The sequence below is a fragment of the Gopherus evgoodei genome, chromosome 8, assembly GCF_007399415.2.
Source record: "Gopherus evgoodei ecotype Sinaloan lineage chromosome 8, rGopEvg1_v1.p, whole genome shotgun sequence".
Taxonomy (NCBI): domain Eukaryota; kingdom Metazoa; phylum Chordata; order Testudines; family Testudinidae; genus Gopherus; species Gopherus evgoodei.
The window spans coordinates 82,544,409-82,561,444 of record NC_044329.1 but is presented as its reverse complement, the minus strand read 5'-3'; the positions used below and the strand labels follow the sequence as shown (position 1 = coordinate 82,561,444).

The window sequence follows — 17,036 nt, the reverse complement described above, 5'->3', positions numbered from 1 at the left end:
TTATAGGATCAATGTCTTCCTTGTCATTATTGACTCTATTCAATCAGGTCTTACACATCAATTTGAGTCACTGTGACTAATTTGTACCCTTTTTGGGTTTCTTTGGCAGTTCAACAGAGTAATGAAGATCTACTTTCTGCAGCTGAACAATTTCAGCAACAATACAACAAAGAAATCTCAAAAGATCTCAGTGACAAGGTCATCTTCCTCAAACAGGTATATTCTATGAACTTTAAATTGAACTTCAAGCCAAAGGAATTGCTTCAAGAAATACTCAAACTTGGACTCTGTGGGGTGTTTCCTAATATCACAATTGCATTGTGTATTTTTGTCAGTTTGCCTGCATCAGTGGCTTCAGGTTAACGCACCCTCAACATGTTGAAGCAGGTAAAGAGCTATCACCATTCAACTATAAAAACAATGAGGAGTCCGGTGGCATCATGAAGACTAACAGATTTATTTGGGCATAAGTTTTCGTGGGTAAAAAACCCACTTCTTCAGATGCAAGAAGTGTGGTTTTTACCCATGAAAGCTTATGCCCCAATAAATGTGTTAGTCTTTACAGTGACACTGGACTCCTTGTTGTTTTTGTGGATACAGACTAACATGGCTACCCCTCTGATACGTTCAACTATGGGACAAGAGCCGTGCTTAATATCAACTGTGACATTGCACAAAAGCTACAAAAGCATTTGTTATAAAAAAAATTCAAATTGTCTCACTCAGTTTTTTGGTGTCTTATTTTGTGTTCATGTGTCGTCATTTTTTTATTTTTATTGTGGCTAGGGGTCTCAAAAGTTGGAAGTGGCCCAGGCCTCTCTGGACCTCTGAGAGAGCCTAAGTACATAGCTGTTGTATCGATCAGAGTTTTCTCATAGAAATTCAGAACTGCCATGTTTGCAAGTTGATTCACAATACTGTAAAATATAAATTCCTTATAAACTATTTACAATATATTCATGACAACAGGACATCGGTCACTTCAGGGTGCATCAATTGGATGAGGAAATAGTTCAGATTTATATTATTACAGTCTTTTGGAATTTCCCTTGTGTATTAATATATAACCTGACACCATCAGATTGAATGCAGTTATGCAATCTTGATTTACACCGCACATCCATACATACTGGTACTTGCCATAAAATGTACAAACTCTTCTGTGTAAATAAGCAATTGTATAAATAGTGCTGCTGTGCCATCATTTTCATAACAAAAAATTGTGGGGAACGGGACAATGAGGGTGTTTAAGAGCTTACTTCTTTTATTTCTAGTACCTGTGGTGAGAGGTTCTATGATACAGCTGAAAAATGGTGGCTATGAGGATATTGTTATTGCAATTAACCCTGAGTTATCAGAAGATCACAATATCATTAGAAACATACAGGTAAGAACATTTGTGTATTTGTCATTCAGTGATATTCAGACTTCCAGGTTATTTCTACCTCTAGATTAGCAGTAAACTTTAAAGACCAGTTCCAGCCCCCATTAATGTCAAGGGTTGGTTTTTTTTTATTGTTTTTTATTTTAATGGGAACTAGATCAATTCTATGGCTACTAAATTTGTTCTTACCTTGAATTTTTATTCAAGTGCTGCTGTTAATGAAATTACTGTACTCATCTCTTGAAGGAATATTATGGCTCAGGGTCAGGCTGATTGTGTATCACCTCCTTCTTAATTACTTCTTTCCAAAACATGAGTACCTTAGTCTAGAGCAGGGATAGGCAACCTATGGTATGTGTGCCAAGGCAGTACATGTGCTCACTTTCAGTGGCACTCACACTGCTGAGGTCCTAGCCACCTGTCTGGGGGAGGAAGGGGGGCTCTGCATTTTAATTTAATTTTAAACGAAGCTTCTTAAACATTTAAAAATCCTTATTTACTTGACATACAACAATAGTTCAGTTATATATTATAGACTTATAAAAAGAGCCCTTCTAAAAACATTAAAATGTATGACTGGCACGCAAAACCTTAAACTAGAGTGAATAAATGAAGACTCGGCACATCACTTTTGAAAGGTTGCTGACCCCAGGACTAGAGAATCTCCGGAACATGGATATTTAATTGCCAGTTACTGCGCCTCCATTACAATGTTTGCCATTTGCTTTTATCCCTCCTTTCCCCCAGCCCTTGCAGATATTCACTGTGTTCTTAAAAACTCTTGGTGTGTGTATATGTATGGGGGGGCGGGTTTTATATATATATATATATATATATATATATATATATATATATATATATATATATATATATATATATATTTCTGTTTTTAGTTATTCTTTTAAGTTCTCAGTGTCACAGTGTAGATCTTTGCTCTATGTTCACATGATTTGGTCATTTAGCATTCACTTGCTGTAAAGAGAACAATAAACTGAGGCGGCATAGCCGTTAACTAGTAACCCCAAAACTACTCAGGAGCGGTGGGGAAGGAGCAAGGAGGAGGGGAACAGGAAAATAGTGACAAAGTAGTGTCCACTGTAGAGGCAGGAAGAAACTAGAACCTAATAGAAGTGGAGCAGAGAAATGAGGACTCCCAGGGAGAAGAAAAAGGAAACCACAGGTTATCACTATTTATTATTTTATTTGATTTATCAAGCACCACAGATTAATGAAAAGGACGGGTCCAGGACTGAACCATCCTTCACCTCAAGCCTATGTAACTTTTTGGAGGAAATTTCATGTTTGGAAGGATCTCTTTCAGGCTTTATTATCAGGGATAGGTTGTGATTTTTGTCATGAGCCCTGAGCAAGGGGTGGTGTATATTTCTACTGTCCTAGGAGCTCTCCAGAGTCTTTCAGAGTTACAATTTGGTCTCTCCTTGCTCCATGAGGAAAATAATCTGTCCCAGCCCTTCCCTTGGCCAAGGTTGGTTTCTTTCTATGTCTTCACATACTGAGTGTTACTTTATGTATCCTTCTTTCCTGGCAAGGCTAAACTACTCATGGCCTCTACCATTCAATTTTTAATTCATAAAACTTTTCTTTTCTTTCCCTATCAGGACATGGTCAAAGAGGCTTCTACTTACTTGTTCAATGCTACAAAACAGAGATTTTTTTTCAAGGCTGTAAAAATTATAATTCCTCTGCACTGGCTGCCAAAACCTGAGTATTTAAGTGTAAAAACAGAGTCCTATGATAAGGTAAGACTTAGAGCACTCATTACAAATCAAAAGAATTTGTTGTGTTCATACGCTTAAGACATAGGGTCTTGTCTACAAGGTGGAGTAATGCACACTATGGAGGTATGATTTCTAAAACACACTAACATGTTCAGTAATTGATCCTTGTAGACCCTGCTAGTGTGCATTAAATGTTCCCTAATGCACTTTAAGTAGTGCTGCACTTTAGAAATCAGCCCCACCCCCATCGTGTGTTACCCTACCATGTAGACAAGCCCTAAGTTTTTCAAATAACACGGGAATATAAATAGCTATTTTTAGAATTTGTATTGCCCTCTAGTGCCCAGTCCTGCAGTCTTAACCCAGGGAAACAATCAATGGGAGTGTTCTGTGAGTAAAAGCTGCAGATGAGCCCATTCAACAGAATCACCTGCCACCTTCCATTTCCTGCTGCTCTTTAACCAAGGGCTATTTTATTTTTAGGCAGATGTTATCGTGGCTAATCCTTTCCTGAAATACGGAGACGATCCCTACACGCTGCAATATGGAGGATGTGGGGAAAAGGGACGATACATTCATTTCACTCGAGACTTCCTGTTAAATGACAATTTGTATAACATCTATGGATCACGAGGTAGCACCATCTATTGGACCTTAATTTTTTGCTTTTGTTGTTATAAATATGCAATGGGCAAGATGTTCCAAAGTGATTAGTAATTTGAGATGCCTCAGTTTTTGATTGCCCAACCTGCGACACTTTAAAAGAGCCTGTTTTTTTCTCACAGTGTTGAACATGAGGCTCCCTGGATGAGTCTTAAGTTGAACACTCAGGAATGAGGGCACCTAAAATTACTAGTCTCTTAAAAATTCTGGTTACTAATTTTACAGTAAAAAAAGGTTGTTTTTCTTCTTAAATCATTGCTTTGACTTGGAAATAATTTATATCCTAACATTACAGTGCAGTAAACTAATCTGAGAGTTGAGGTGGGTGTAACCTGGTGAGCATGCAGGTAAAACCCATCTCAGAGGATTCTAGAATAGACCAAACTCTCATGAGTGGATCATGCTCTGGGGACGTGAAGGTTTTTATTGGAACTTCTGAAAGTCACATTTGCCCAACTACTCTTCTCGTAAGTGCACAGTCACAAGGAATGAACAATATTCCCATTTTGATTTCATCAGCACATTTTTTGACTGCATGGGCATTGCCTATGCAAGGCTATTAATAAGCAAATTAAAAGCCTCAATATAGACTTCTGTTTTGTACAGTGTAACCTGCTGTCATTAACAATGACTTTCTCCTATGCCCATTAACCAATAAACTGTCCAATTTATTTATCTCTGTTCCATACACAAGTTAGAATCAATCATTTATGTGTTTCTTTTAAAATGGAGCTAGGTCAAAACCAGTCCCTCAATCTGAACCCTGGTAAAGGTGCAAGGTTATTTGGATTCAAATCCAAGACAAACCTGCATTAGCTTGGATCAAAAATGTAGAGGTTTGTTGGCCTAAAATGGTAGAAATCTCACCAGAACAGTCTTTCTCATCAGATTTCTGGCAGTTTGAGACAAAAATCTCCTTAGAGTAATTCATTGGATTCTAGTTAAGTCAAATACAAACCCAAATTCTAGCCAAGTGAAGCGTTGAACTCAAACCTTGAATTCTGGCTTAAACTTAACCTGATCTGAGCTCTGCTTCCTTGACCCATCTTTAGTTGAAAGCTTTAATTAGACAACATTATATAAAGTCTCTATGTCAATGGCTTTACCAACACCTGCAAGAAAAGGGCAGATTGTCTTGGTGAGATCGTCTGGTTTTCTGCAAAAGTATTCTGGTTGTCTAACCTTTTACCCTTTTACACTTTTTCTGCCTTCAACTATCTATGTAATTCTTAGTTTTACCATGAACTGAAGTTAAACTAACTTCTCTATGGTTTTCTAATATACACCTTTTCCTTTGTGTTATATAAGAGCCAAGAATTATGATTTTAAAAGACATGGGTAACATGAGAAAACCTTGCCTGATACCTGGAACAGTCAGAAGCTATTGTATGGAAACAGATCTTTTCTTTAGGTCTGTTAATATTCTGAGAGGGTTAATCTAAACACAGTGATCTATTTGAGTTTCAAGCCGGATCCCACAGGGAGTTCTGTGTGGGCACAAGGATTGGGCCTAAATTTGTTTAAATGTTCTACGGAAATATAAAGTAAACTTTAAAGTGTTGTATTTAGAATTCACATATGCTCCTGCTCTTCCACAGCTAAAGTTTTTGTCCATGAATGGGCTCATCTTCGTTGGGGAGTATTTGATGAATACAATAATGATGCACCTTTCTATGTGTCTGTAAACTCTGGAAATGCAAGTGTTGAAGCAACTAGGTACCAATGTTTTATATTTTGTCTTCAGCTGCTGAAATTTTAAATAGCTCAGTGACACTTGGCACATACTTGATATCTGTGTTCAATCTGTACTTTGAGCCCTATGTGAAGAATCTTGCTGAGTTGTTCATAGGATTATGTAACCCTTCTGCCCCTCTGAGTTGGCAGCAATAAGGGCCGGGTTCAGTATCCAGGGGTTCCGTTTTAATAACACCATGCATAACCGGCTTGAGCCCCGACTCAGTGACCTGGGACACTTACATATCACACCCTCCTGGGCGCCTCTAGGAGGCAATACTTCCCCTCTCGCAAGCATGGAGTCTGAGTGTAGCAAAATCCTTTTAATAAAGGAAGGAAACAATGTGGCATCCCATTGGAGAAACACCACAAACAGGATTATAACACAAACCATAAACAAAACCCACCTCCAAGTACATTTGTCCTTTCCCCTTTAGGGTCTTAAGTCCAATTACCCCAAAGTCCAACAACGCAAAAGTTTCTGGTCAGTGCCACCCCAGAATTCAAGAGTTTATCTGCAGAGTTTTACGCCCCCAGCCTGGGTGGAAAGGGGGGGGGGCCCACAGGGTGTTAAGGGGCACCTTATGTGGGCCACGGCCAACTGCTCCACCTCTCTGTGAAGTTCTGCTGCAGCCTTCACCACGACCTGCTCCACCACACTAGCTGTGCCACTCCTCCAGCTGTCCCTGCAAACCACTTCACTCTGCTCACTGTTCCATGGGCTGCTCCAACACACTGCAAACTGCTCCGCTCTGCCAGCCGCTTAACAGAAGGTCTTCAGGCTCCCCCACAGGTTAACAAAGCACTCAGTGATCTCAGCTCAGCTCAGCCCCTTCAGTGATTTCAGCTTTTAGTAGGGGAGCCTTGGTGTTGGTGCACCATTGGCTCAACATGAATTCAGCTCAGCAGTCTCCAGATGGATTCCTAATGGAATCAAAATTAGCTCTACTCTTAAACAGTGGAGAGAGGAAGATGTGCAATTGGTGTTCCAGGCCCTCAAAAGGGGCCTATCCTATCAGGTACACACACCAATCCCCAACCTCTCTCCATTCATGGGGAATTGGAACCCATGTCCCATGTTTAGCAAGTACCACCCAACTGAGGTTGAGTCATCTCTGTCACAAAGCAGTCCCACAGCTCCCCATTCACACAATCAGGGTGACAAACTTTTTTTTTCCTGCCCCAATAACAAAGAAATTGGGGATCCCAGAGCTGTTAAAATAACCATCCCAGTCTGCTGTGGGCTTATATTAAGTGGGGGGTGGATGCCAATGCAAATCTTTCCACACTCTTTGAAATTCTTGAAATTCTTTCCACACTCCCTACAATTCACCACCAGATGTCAGGGTAGTGCTCATCCTGACTCTGCTTACAATTAAAAAAGAAGCTATAGGACAATGTTTAATTAACAATATTGCTGCACAGAGATCAGTCTCATTGAATTATCACTATCATTTTGTAACGCATCACATTTTTACCACTAAATGAGTTTTTAATTTAGATGCAATTACAGATCTGAGTTCCCATTCTCTACATTCTGATTTACCCTGGCTTTATCAACTAGCAGTAAGCATCTAGTAAATAAGAATGTTTTCTCAAGTTCCTTGGAGGGGTGGGGAGGAGATCCTTAAAGTTCCAAAACATTCTTATTAGTTCATGTTTAGTGTTATTTAAATATTTAAAAGGGATATGGTAAAAGGACACACACCATTTTTAGCCTGTTTTAGCGTTATTTACTATCTTATGATAATGTTCTCTAGATTCTGCATATCTAAAGTTGTTGGTTTTTAATGTGCAACTCTGTCACTAGAACAAAAAACAGAGTGAGACTGGATATCTCAGAGGGTTTGAAATGGGATACAGAACTTTTCACCTCTCAGGCACTGATCTGAACTGGAACCCGTTTGGTAGTGCCTAAAATTCATTACATCTGCCAGTCACTTGTTGACCAATTGCTGTTTTCAGTCCAATTCTTAATGGACAAGTATCAACATCACCAAACTTCTGTACTGAAATTGGCACTCTAATTGGCAGTCACCACTGAAAGAGACTGTGACAAGGCTCCCTGCTCTGCCCTTTCAAACACTGCAAACCGTCTGGAAACTTTCCAGGTTTATAACCAGGAGTGTGTTATTTATTAGGTCCCCTCCACCAGTTTATCAGTACAGCCTTGGGCAACAACATACGAGTGTACATAAACTTCCCCATAGCCCACTCTCTGGGGTGGCAGAGAGAAAGATCTCCTCATGGTGAACCCCTGTATCTCCTGGCAGCCTCCTTTGTGCACTTCCTTCCTGCCTCTTAACTGCTCCCAGATGATGGGTTGATTGCTCTCATTAGCACATCAGCCCTGTGTCTAATTAAGCCATTGAGCACCCATCTCCCAGTTAAGTCCACTCCGGGGGGAATAGCTAGTACCTTGATGATCTGAGTTTTGGATGAGCTCTAGCCCGAGAACTCTATCCCAGAGACTGTGATTGAATGCGCATGCAGAAGCTAGTACCAGCTCACCTCAGGAGAGGGTCCTTCATGTCTGGATTGAGGCATATTGATGGAGTGAGTAGTGGAGGCACTTGCACTGTTATTCTTCACAAAGATGGTGTTTGACACACAACCTATAAATAATTTCTTGAGGATGCCTCTGGAAAAAAAAGACTACCAGTATATTATTATTGTGACCACTTGTAAATTAGATTGTAAAGTCTTTGGAGCAGAGATGGCGTCTAACATGGGCGGCGGGTATCAAAGGCAGGGGAAGGCTAAGCTTATCCAAACTGCCTGTGTGGCCCCACCCACATTCCTACCCCAGACCCCCTCCTGCTTCTGGCCATGCTCTGCTGTGGCTCTTCCTTCTCGTGTGGCAGGGGCCTCAAGCCAGTGGCGCCGGAACCAGGAGGGACCCGGGGGCCATAGACCTCCCACTTTTTGAAAGTGGACAGGCCTGGCCGGACCCCCTCCTTCCCCTCCTCTTCCCCCTTAAGCCCCACCTCCTGGCCAGGCCAGCATTGAGTCCAACCGGGGAGCCTCGACAGCTGTGGGGAGCCATGGCAGACCCTCCACCTGCCCAGGGTGAGGATGGGGGGTGGGGAGACTGAGAGCAGCCCCCAGCCTGTGCCCCCACTTCCTGGCTGCCTGGAGCAGGAGGAGGGTCCATGACTCCGCACCAGCTCTGGCCAGGGTGAGCCTCAGAGTTGCAGCCTGGCCATGGTAAGAGCCACGGACCTTCCACCTGCCCACAGCTGCCCACCCAGCTCTTATAATGGCCAGAATGTGGCTCTGAGGCCCCGCACCCTGGCCGGAGCCAGGCTGGAGAGAGCTATGCGGGCAGCTGTGGGGAGCCTCGGTCCCTCCACCTGCCCTGGGCAGGGGGGCTGTGACATGGGCAGGGGACTGCCTCTGCCTCCACCTTTGGTGGGAGCCTCCAGACCTCTCACTCTTGGGAGGGCTCCAGCACCCTTGCACCAGCTGGGGCAAGTGGGGGCCAGCCTGCAGTCAGGGATTCTGGGCGACTGAAGCCGTGCTTGCGCTGCCCACCCACTGAGCGTTCCAAGGGGGTGGGGCATGCTGCCTGCCCACCACGCTGGGGTCCGCACTCAGCTGCCTGTCTGCCCGCCTGCCTGTTGCTCTGGGGCTGGGGGCTGGGCTGTGCTGCTCACCCATGGGCACTCTGGGAATGGCGAGAGGCCTCTCAGCTCCAGCAAAGGAAGGTGGGCAGGAGGGGCAGGGCCCCAAGCAGAAGGGATGGGGCGGCCGGGAGGCTAGCCTCCCCAAGTCCGTGGTTCACCCACTGCCCATGGTGTCTAACTAATGCCAATCATGTTTGGAGGCTTTGGACCTACCATGATTCAAATAATAAATAACAGATTATTATTTGTTGATTATATGTGGCTTGTTAGCTAAGCCTCTTCCTATCTCACCTTCCTTCAGATGTTCGGCTGATGTCACTGGTAAATATATACTCCAAAGCTGCACAGGAAAGAGCTGCATGACAAGAGAATGCAAATATGATCAACAGACAAAGCTATATGAAGCTGGATGTAAATTTATACCAAATAAAACACAATTTTCCCCAGCATCTATAATGTACATGCAAAGCCTCCCTTCTGTAAGTATTGTTGCTGCTTTTTGACCCAATTGGATATTTGGGGTCTTGTAGGTTGTTTCCATTAGGAGCAACTTATATGGAGTAAAGTATTTCTTTGATGCAATCCTGTTTGTTTACAAAGCATATACACAAAGTCCTGTTACTCTAAGATAGCAGGAATCAAACAACAGGAGGTATTTTCTTTGTTCACAGTTCCAAGCCTCTTTCCATCCATCACTCTGCCTGAAAAACTTCCCCTCTGCTTTCCAAGCAACATTTCCAGTCCTCCCTCCCCATGTCCAACATTTGCTGAAGTATAGTGAGGTGGATCAACAGGCTTTCATTAACCTTGTCATAGCCAGGCCTATTTGGGGCATCACTCACCCACAAAGGATCTTATTCAGGCACTGCTTTGCCCTGAAGCTCCCCTCTACTGTGAGAAAAAATCTGCATTTCAGTGAGCAACCCAGTCCTATGCCAGACACAGAAGGAGAAGGTCTGGAGAGAGAGGTATCAGCATGCTATCGCTGGGTCTAGCCCACAATAGACAGCCTGTGGCTCTGTCCTGGTCAAGTAGGTGACGGGTAAGACTGCTCAGTGCTCTGGTGGCCACCATGCTGTCACCAGGGGCGGCTCCAGGCCCCAGCACACCAAGTGCGTGCTTGGGGCAGCATGCTGTGGGGGGTGCTCTGCCAGTTGCCGGTCCCGCTGCTCCGGTGGACCTCCTGCAGGCGTGCCTGCGGAGGGTCCGCTGGTCCCGCAGCTCCACCAAGCTCCACCAAGCTGCGGGACCAGCGGACCCTCTGCAAGCATGCCTGCGGGAGGTCCACCGGAGCCGCGGGACTGGCGACCGGCAGAGTGCCCCCCGTGGCATGCTGCCATGCTTGGGGCAGCGAAATGTATAGAGCCGCCCCTGGCTGTCACCCATTGAAAAATTTTAAGAAAAGTCACTGGATCATCTTCAGGCCCCATCTTCATGAATCTGACCAGCACGAGGGCCAAGGCCAGGTCTGTGTCCACCAGACCCATGGTGGAAGCCTGGCCATTGTGGGAGGCTGCAGTCAGGTCATGCCCTGTTGCACCAACCTTTGTTGCTGTTGCTACTGAGCAGCTAAGTCTCAAGTCAGTTGCTGTTGCTGAGTGGCCAGTTGCTGTAGGAGCCACTGTTGCTGCTGGTGTTGCTGGGTGTTTACGCTCTACCATTGATTTCAGTAGTTGCTCCATGTCCATACTGCTGGGGAGTCTCTTCCTTCTGTGTGTTGATTTTCTTCCCTTTTCCCTTTCCCCGGTGCTATGTCTGTGCCTGCATCCTCCCCCAAGTTTGTTCTGCATGGTTTGCTTTTGTAGTGTCCCCTTGTGGCCTCTCAGGGCATGATTCATCTAACTGCAGGTCTCTGCTGATATGTTGCTATGTCTACAAGGTCCAAAGTAGCATTGATTTTGCCCTCCAGCCAAAGCTCACTTGAGTCCTACCCACTGGTGAGCTGGAGACAATTTGCACTGGTTTGTGTAAACTGGTTGTTAAATTTTGAAGTGGTTTTAGAACCATTTGTTAACCTGTTTCCCTGAGAGGAGGGGGCACTGCGGCTTTTATGGGCTCCAGCCGGGAAGTGTGTAATTCCTTCTCTGGCCACCGGGGGCACTGCGCTGCAGGAGCCATGTGGTCCGCCGCCCAGCCCTGTTGCTGCTGCTGTTCCCCTGACCCCTGGCCTTGGGGCTCCCGCTGCTGCCTGGTGGGTCCCCGGCTGCTCTGCTGGGCCTGGGCTGCATCCTGCTGCTTGTCTTCCCATGAGTACCCACACCCACTGCCCACAGCCAGCCCCTGCCACACCCCCTGTCCTGTCTCCAGCCAACCCCTACCACAACCCCCTGTCTGAAGCCAGCCAGCCCCACACCCCTGTCTCCAGCCAGCCCTACACCCCCCATCTCCAGCGAGCTCCGCATCCCCTGTCGTGCCTGCTGTCAGCCCTCCCATCTCCAGCCAGCCCCTGCCACACCCCCTGTCCTGTCTCCAGCCAACTCCTACCATAACCCCGTCTGAAGCCAGCCAGCCCCACACCCGTCTCCAGCCAGCCCCACACCCCCCATCTCCAGCCAGCTCCGCATCCCCTGTTGTGCCTGCTGTCAGCCCTCCCATCTCCAGCCAACCCTTCACGCACCCCCTTGCCTCCAGCCAACCCCGCACCCTCCTGTCTCCAGCCAGCTCCACACCCCCTGCCCTGCCTGCAGCCAGCCCTGCACCTCTTGCTTCCAGCTAGCCCTGCCCCACGCCCCTGTCTGCAGCCAGCCCCATGTCCACTGGTGCCCTACAGTTCCCAGGGCAGTAACCCTGCACACCTGCTTCAATGAGGGGGGCAGGGAGCAGCTGGGACCCACATATGTGCACACACTAGGATGATCAGACAGCAAATGTGAAAAATCAAGATGGGGGGGATAATAGGAGCCTATATAAGAAAAAGACCCAAAAATCAGGACTGTCCCTATAAAATCAGGACATCTGGTCATCCTAGCACACCTCCAGGGAGTGGCGGGGACCCACACATGTGAATCAGAGCTCATTTCTAGTTCAGGCCCATCTTTTTAAATAAGAACTTTAGGTAGGGTTAACATGCATCCATATTTTCCCGGACATTTCATGCTTTTTAATTCTTAAATTGCTGTCCATTTAAAAATTCCTCCCGGGAAAATACGGACATACAATAACCCTATTGGTACAAAAAATACATACTGTGGCACATCCCTTAAATCAGAACTTTTTATAGGGAACCGGTTGTTAAGATTTTGGCAGTTCATCACTGGTCCTACCCCTTCCACAAGAATCAGGAACAACAAAACAACAACAACAAAAATCACAACTCAAAACAGAGTTGTCTAATGAAACTTATGTGGGACCCAGCCTTTCTATTCAAGGCTTGTCTCCAAACAGTTCTTGCTTCTGCTGATCCCCCAGCATCTGGTTGTCCTTTCTAGCAGGAGCTTGTCAGGCCAGCAAGCTGGCTCAGACTCTGATCTGCAACCAAGCTTCTCTCTGGAGAAGCGGAGTTCTGCTCTTCTTCCTGGGCAGCCCTGAGTTTAGCTAAGTTTCCTTTAGCTCCTTTCTCCATGCCTGACATTTGCAGCTGGTATAGTGGGTTGGGGCCAACTGGGTCCATAGGTTTTCATTAACCCTTTCGTTGCCAGTGTGGGGCCTCTCTGTCCCATCACAGGTGTACAGAAATACCCTGACATTGTGGCTAATTTTGCTCCCGTTTCGGTCAGATAACAAAGTTACCCAGCTGGGGCATTTTCTGTTACAATATTGAGAAGGTTTATTCCATTGTGACAGTCTAATCCTCTGATGTGCTAAAATGTATGGATATTGAGTGTGCTCAGCAACTTGCAAGAGGCACTCCACACCTTACTTCTGGGGCTTTGAAAATATTCTGTGGGCTAAATTCTGCCCAGCTGGGAGTAGCAAGGAGGGGGATAGACACAGTGAACTGTTCATCCTCTTCAAAAGTATTCCTGCCAGCCAGCAAGATCAGAGGGTTTTTATTTTGAAAACTTCTTTCCCCTGCTGCATGATTTTCTCCTGGCAGAGTGTTTTGTGTCCCAGGTGAGTTAGAGCCTTATGTATCAACACACTGATGATGGCTGCATTGCCAGGGCATCCTTACAACACTGATTAAATACAGGTATGTCTACATTGCATTCAGAGGTATGATGGACGTTCAGGTATGCATATTGGTGCTAGCTTTAATCTAGCTAGCGAAGCTAAAAATAACAGCAAAGGCATGGTGCAATGGACACTGGTGCAGGCTAGCAATGTGGAGTATATATCCAGAGTTCTGGGTGGGTTTGTACAGCCCATGCTGCCACGTTTTTACTTCTATCCAAAGTAGCTGGATTAAAGATAGCATATGGATGCCCAGCTGAGCTCCAGTCATACCTCTGACTGCAGTGTGGACATACCCGTGTAACCCCTGAGACAGATTCTTTGGGAATACTCTTGTTTGATGACTTCTTCCAAGGTCCAGGACATAGAAGGATGTTATTCTCTATTTCCTTTAGAGCAGGCAAAGAATTTCTGTATTTGTGATTGTGGTGAGCAATGGAAAAATAGTAGGCTGTGATTTGCTACTACATGTGTTCACTTGCTTTTCAGTAATCATTCTTCTCTTCCAATTGGCTTTTTTAGGTGGTTGAGTTCTGTGATCAAAGTACTCATAATGAAAACGCTACAAATATGCAGAACAAAATATGTAACCACAAAAGCACCTGGGAAGTAATTATGAAGTCTTCTGACTTCAGTAACACCTCTCCAATAAATAGCACAAGTCCTCCATTTGAGACCTCCTTCTCATTGCTGCAGACCAAAGATCGAGTAGTCTGTCTAGTACTTGATGTTTCTGGGAGCATGGCTTGGGTAAGAATAAACATATATGTTTTGGTTTTTTTAGCAGAACTGCTTAGAAACAGTCAGGCAGGTGTATATATATTACAGTATTTCCTTTAGTCAATATTTCCGTAATCATCCTCTATTCTTTAATTAAAAATTGAGGTCACTATTTCTCCCATTATACATATTTAGGGATTGTGAAAAGGAAATTCATCAAATTCCTAAAAATGATATGCCAGACTTGGTCTCTTTTTCTTTACAAAATATAACTTGTGCTCCTCTTTTTAGTTTCAGATCCAGATTGTCAGAATCACCCTATTTCCCCAAAACAGAAAATATATCATAGATGCAAGTTTCATGATATTTTTCATATGTGACTCTCTCAAATTATTTTAAAAATACATATGTGTCACTAGGCATAGCAAAATAAAAATGAAATGCTTTTTCTCATAATCATTCATCCTAATGAGTCAAGAATTTGGGTTGTCATAAAGTGATGCCAGATTAACCAGGGTGAGGCTTTTTTAAATTTAAATTTAGCATAATTCTCATCTTGCAGATGCTGCTATAGGTGATATGAACCTTTAAAGAGACCCTCAACCTGTTTAGGGCCTCAAATTTACCATTCTTAAAGTAAATCCGATATAACCTCCCTGAATAAGGTGTGTTCATATGTATAAATATCACATAGAAGTGAGAGTCATCTGATAAGTTTGCCACATTTTTTGCAATTTATCCTGTACCTTTTCAAGTTTCACCTGCCTTCTGCACATAAATCCATCTCCCCAGCTTTTATTCTTACATTCCAAACCCCTACTCAGTTTCCAAGAGCTATTTTTTATATGAACCTCTGTTGTATTCTTTCCCTAATATACAGAATTTCCTCATCCCTAATTTATTTGTTTCAAACATTCAATCCTGAGCTAGTGACAACGTCTGTTCTCAAATATGTTACAACTTTCAAGTTTGATATCTCACAGACCTTCAGGGCTAGAAATAGGACCTTCCCACCAGCGTATCTATGGGAAGAGAAGATCTTCAGCTTCCCTGTGGGAGGTACAACATCCTTTTGTGTCCTGGAAAGGTCCCAGGTATCTCGCTTTACAATTGTGGCATCTTTATGTCTGGAAAAAAAATACGTAATTTCTAGAAGTCTTTATGAGCCCTCTATGGTTTGAAAAATGATAACAAAGGCACCCGGCTTTACAGGGATAAAAAGTAGTCCCAACATAAAAAAAATTTAAACCTCTCTAAAACATTCCAAGAATGCTTTATTCTATCATACCAAATATAGTCACTCAAAATTTCATAATTAAATAATAACATTAAAATCCCCTATATCACACTATCATGTACTCGATATATATTATTGTATAGTATAAATAAGTGTTCTACTATAGCTTTCTTTAAAATATAAATATTTTAGGTCTTCAGTTCAACAATCAACACAGGCACAGCATGTAAATACGCCAACCTTTTCTCTCTAGGGATAATACTTCAAATTCTAGATCACAAGTGAAAATGAATGTGGTGTTCTCTAATGATTATCTATCCCCATCTCACAACCAAATGTTTTGATACAGCTGGTATTCCTCCTTCTGGAGAGATTTCAGATTGGAAAAGCTTATGTAGACTAGTACTGTGAGCATTTTACTGTCATTAGCATCAAATCCAACCCAAAGCTATTGAGAGACAAACAAGTACTAGATTTCCAGAGGTAAAAGATATAAATCAGCCAATCCCTTAATCTTAACATAGGAGAGGAAGAGAATCCTTAACTAGATCAAGAACAATGACAGCTAGTTTTGTAGAGAAAGGAAAGCTTCCAACGGTAAACTTTCTCAGCTGGTTTTCAGAAATCTGTTCAAATATTTACATTTAAAATAAGCTCTCTGAAAATTTGGTAATTTCAGTGAAAGTGCCAAGAACCCTTGAACTAGAGGGACTATCCTAAAGTATATGTAGGTTGAATACTGTTTTCTGAGGCTGCAGCCATTTTACTTAAACAAATTATGTGAAAGAGAAAACCTTATTTGTGAAGAATATCAGAACATTATTAGAATGCTGTTTGGCTGACACGGTTATATATCTCCTGGATGTTTCAATATGCAGATACCCTTCCATGATAGCAGAACATAGTACACATCTCCACTGGTCTGGAAAGAATATGCCTGGGGATGATTTGTAAGGTAGTTTGGGGTATCCAGATATTGGGTATTTGTCTAATTTTCCATATTTTCCTCTAAAATCTCTCATCTACTCTATGGCAGGTACATTCCCATTTATCAGTACAAACTGAACAACATTAGTAATTGCTGTATTCTTGCTCGCTCTTGAAAAGCCTTGATAGTTCTAAGTATATCCCTTTTTTCACCTGCAGAATAACCGCATTAATCGTCTCTACCAAGCTGCAGAGATATTCCTGCTACAGATTATTGAAATGGGTTCCTGGGTTGGAATTGTCACATTCCATTCTACAGCACAAATTGCATGTAGTCTACGACAAATAGTCAGTGAGGATGTACGCCAGGATCTTATCACATACCTGCCTACATCAGCTAATGGAGGAACTAATATCTGCCAAGGAATATACAAAGGATTTGAGGTGAAGGAGAACTTGAGGGGAATGTGTCCTGGAATGCAGTGATAATGAAATGGAACTAGAAGGAGAACAGTGAGTAGGAGTAGGGAGGTGATGTCACCTCTGTGTACAGCAGTACTGAGACCATTACTAGAATACTGCCTCTGGTTCTGGTGTCCACATTTCAGAGAGGAGGTTGGGGAAACTGGAAAGGGTTCAGAAAGACAGCTACAAGAACAATTAAAGGTTTGGAAAATGTGTTTTATAGTGAGAGATTTACAAAGCTTGATCAAGTTAGGCCCTGAAACTGCTCCTATTGAACTAAGTAATTAACAAGGCCCTGCAATGTTTATAGTAGCAAAAAAATTAAGATTGCTTTGAGAAAAATCTTACAGAAATGCTTTGCCGGAATCTCAAGGCATTGTGCAGAAGATCAAAATCATTTAACTTCTCATTTAGAAAATCCAAATTTT

At 43.5% G+C, this 17,036-nt stretch overlaps 1 protein-coding gene across 1 annotated transcript in view; it reads left to right on the top strand.

Moving 5' to 3' along the window:
* The first annotated feature begins 1,237 nt into the window (after positions 1–1,237).
* LOC115656776 (calcium-activated chloride channel regulator 1-like) overlaps positions 1,238–17,036 on the top strand; it is a 30,346-nt gene continuing 14,547 nt past the window's right edge. Inside the window, exons 1-7 of the mRNA XM_030573925.1 lie at positions 1,238–1,387; positions 3,004–3,144; positions 3,607–3,757; positions 5,385–5,502; positions 9,448–9,625; positions 13,782–14,009; positions 16,363–16,587. Of these exons, the coding sequence (XP_030429785.1) occupies positions 1,238–1,387; positions 3,004–3,144; positions 3,607–3,757; positions 5,385–5,502; positions 9,448–9,625; positions 13,782–14,009; positions 16,363–16,587 (1,191 nt within the window). The remainder of the gene's footprint in view (positions 1,388–3,003; positions 3,145–3,606; positions 3,758–5,384; positions 5,503–9,447; positions 9,626–13,781; positions 14,010–16,362; positions 16,588–17,036) is intronic.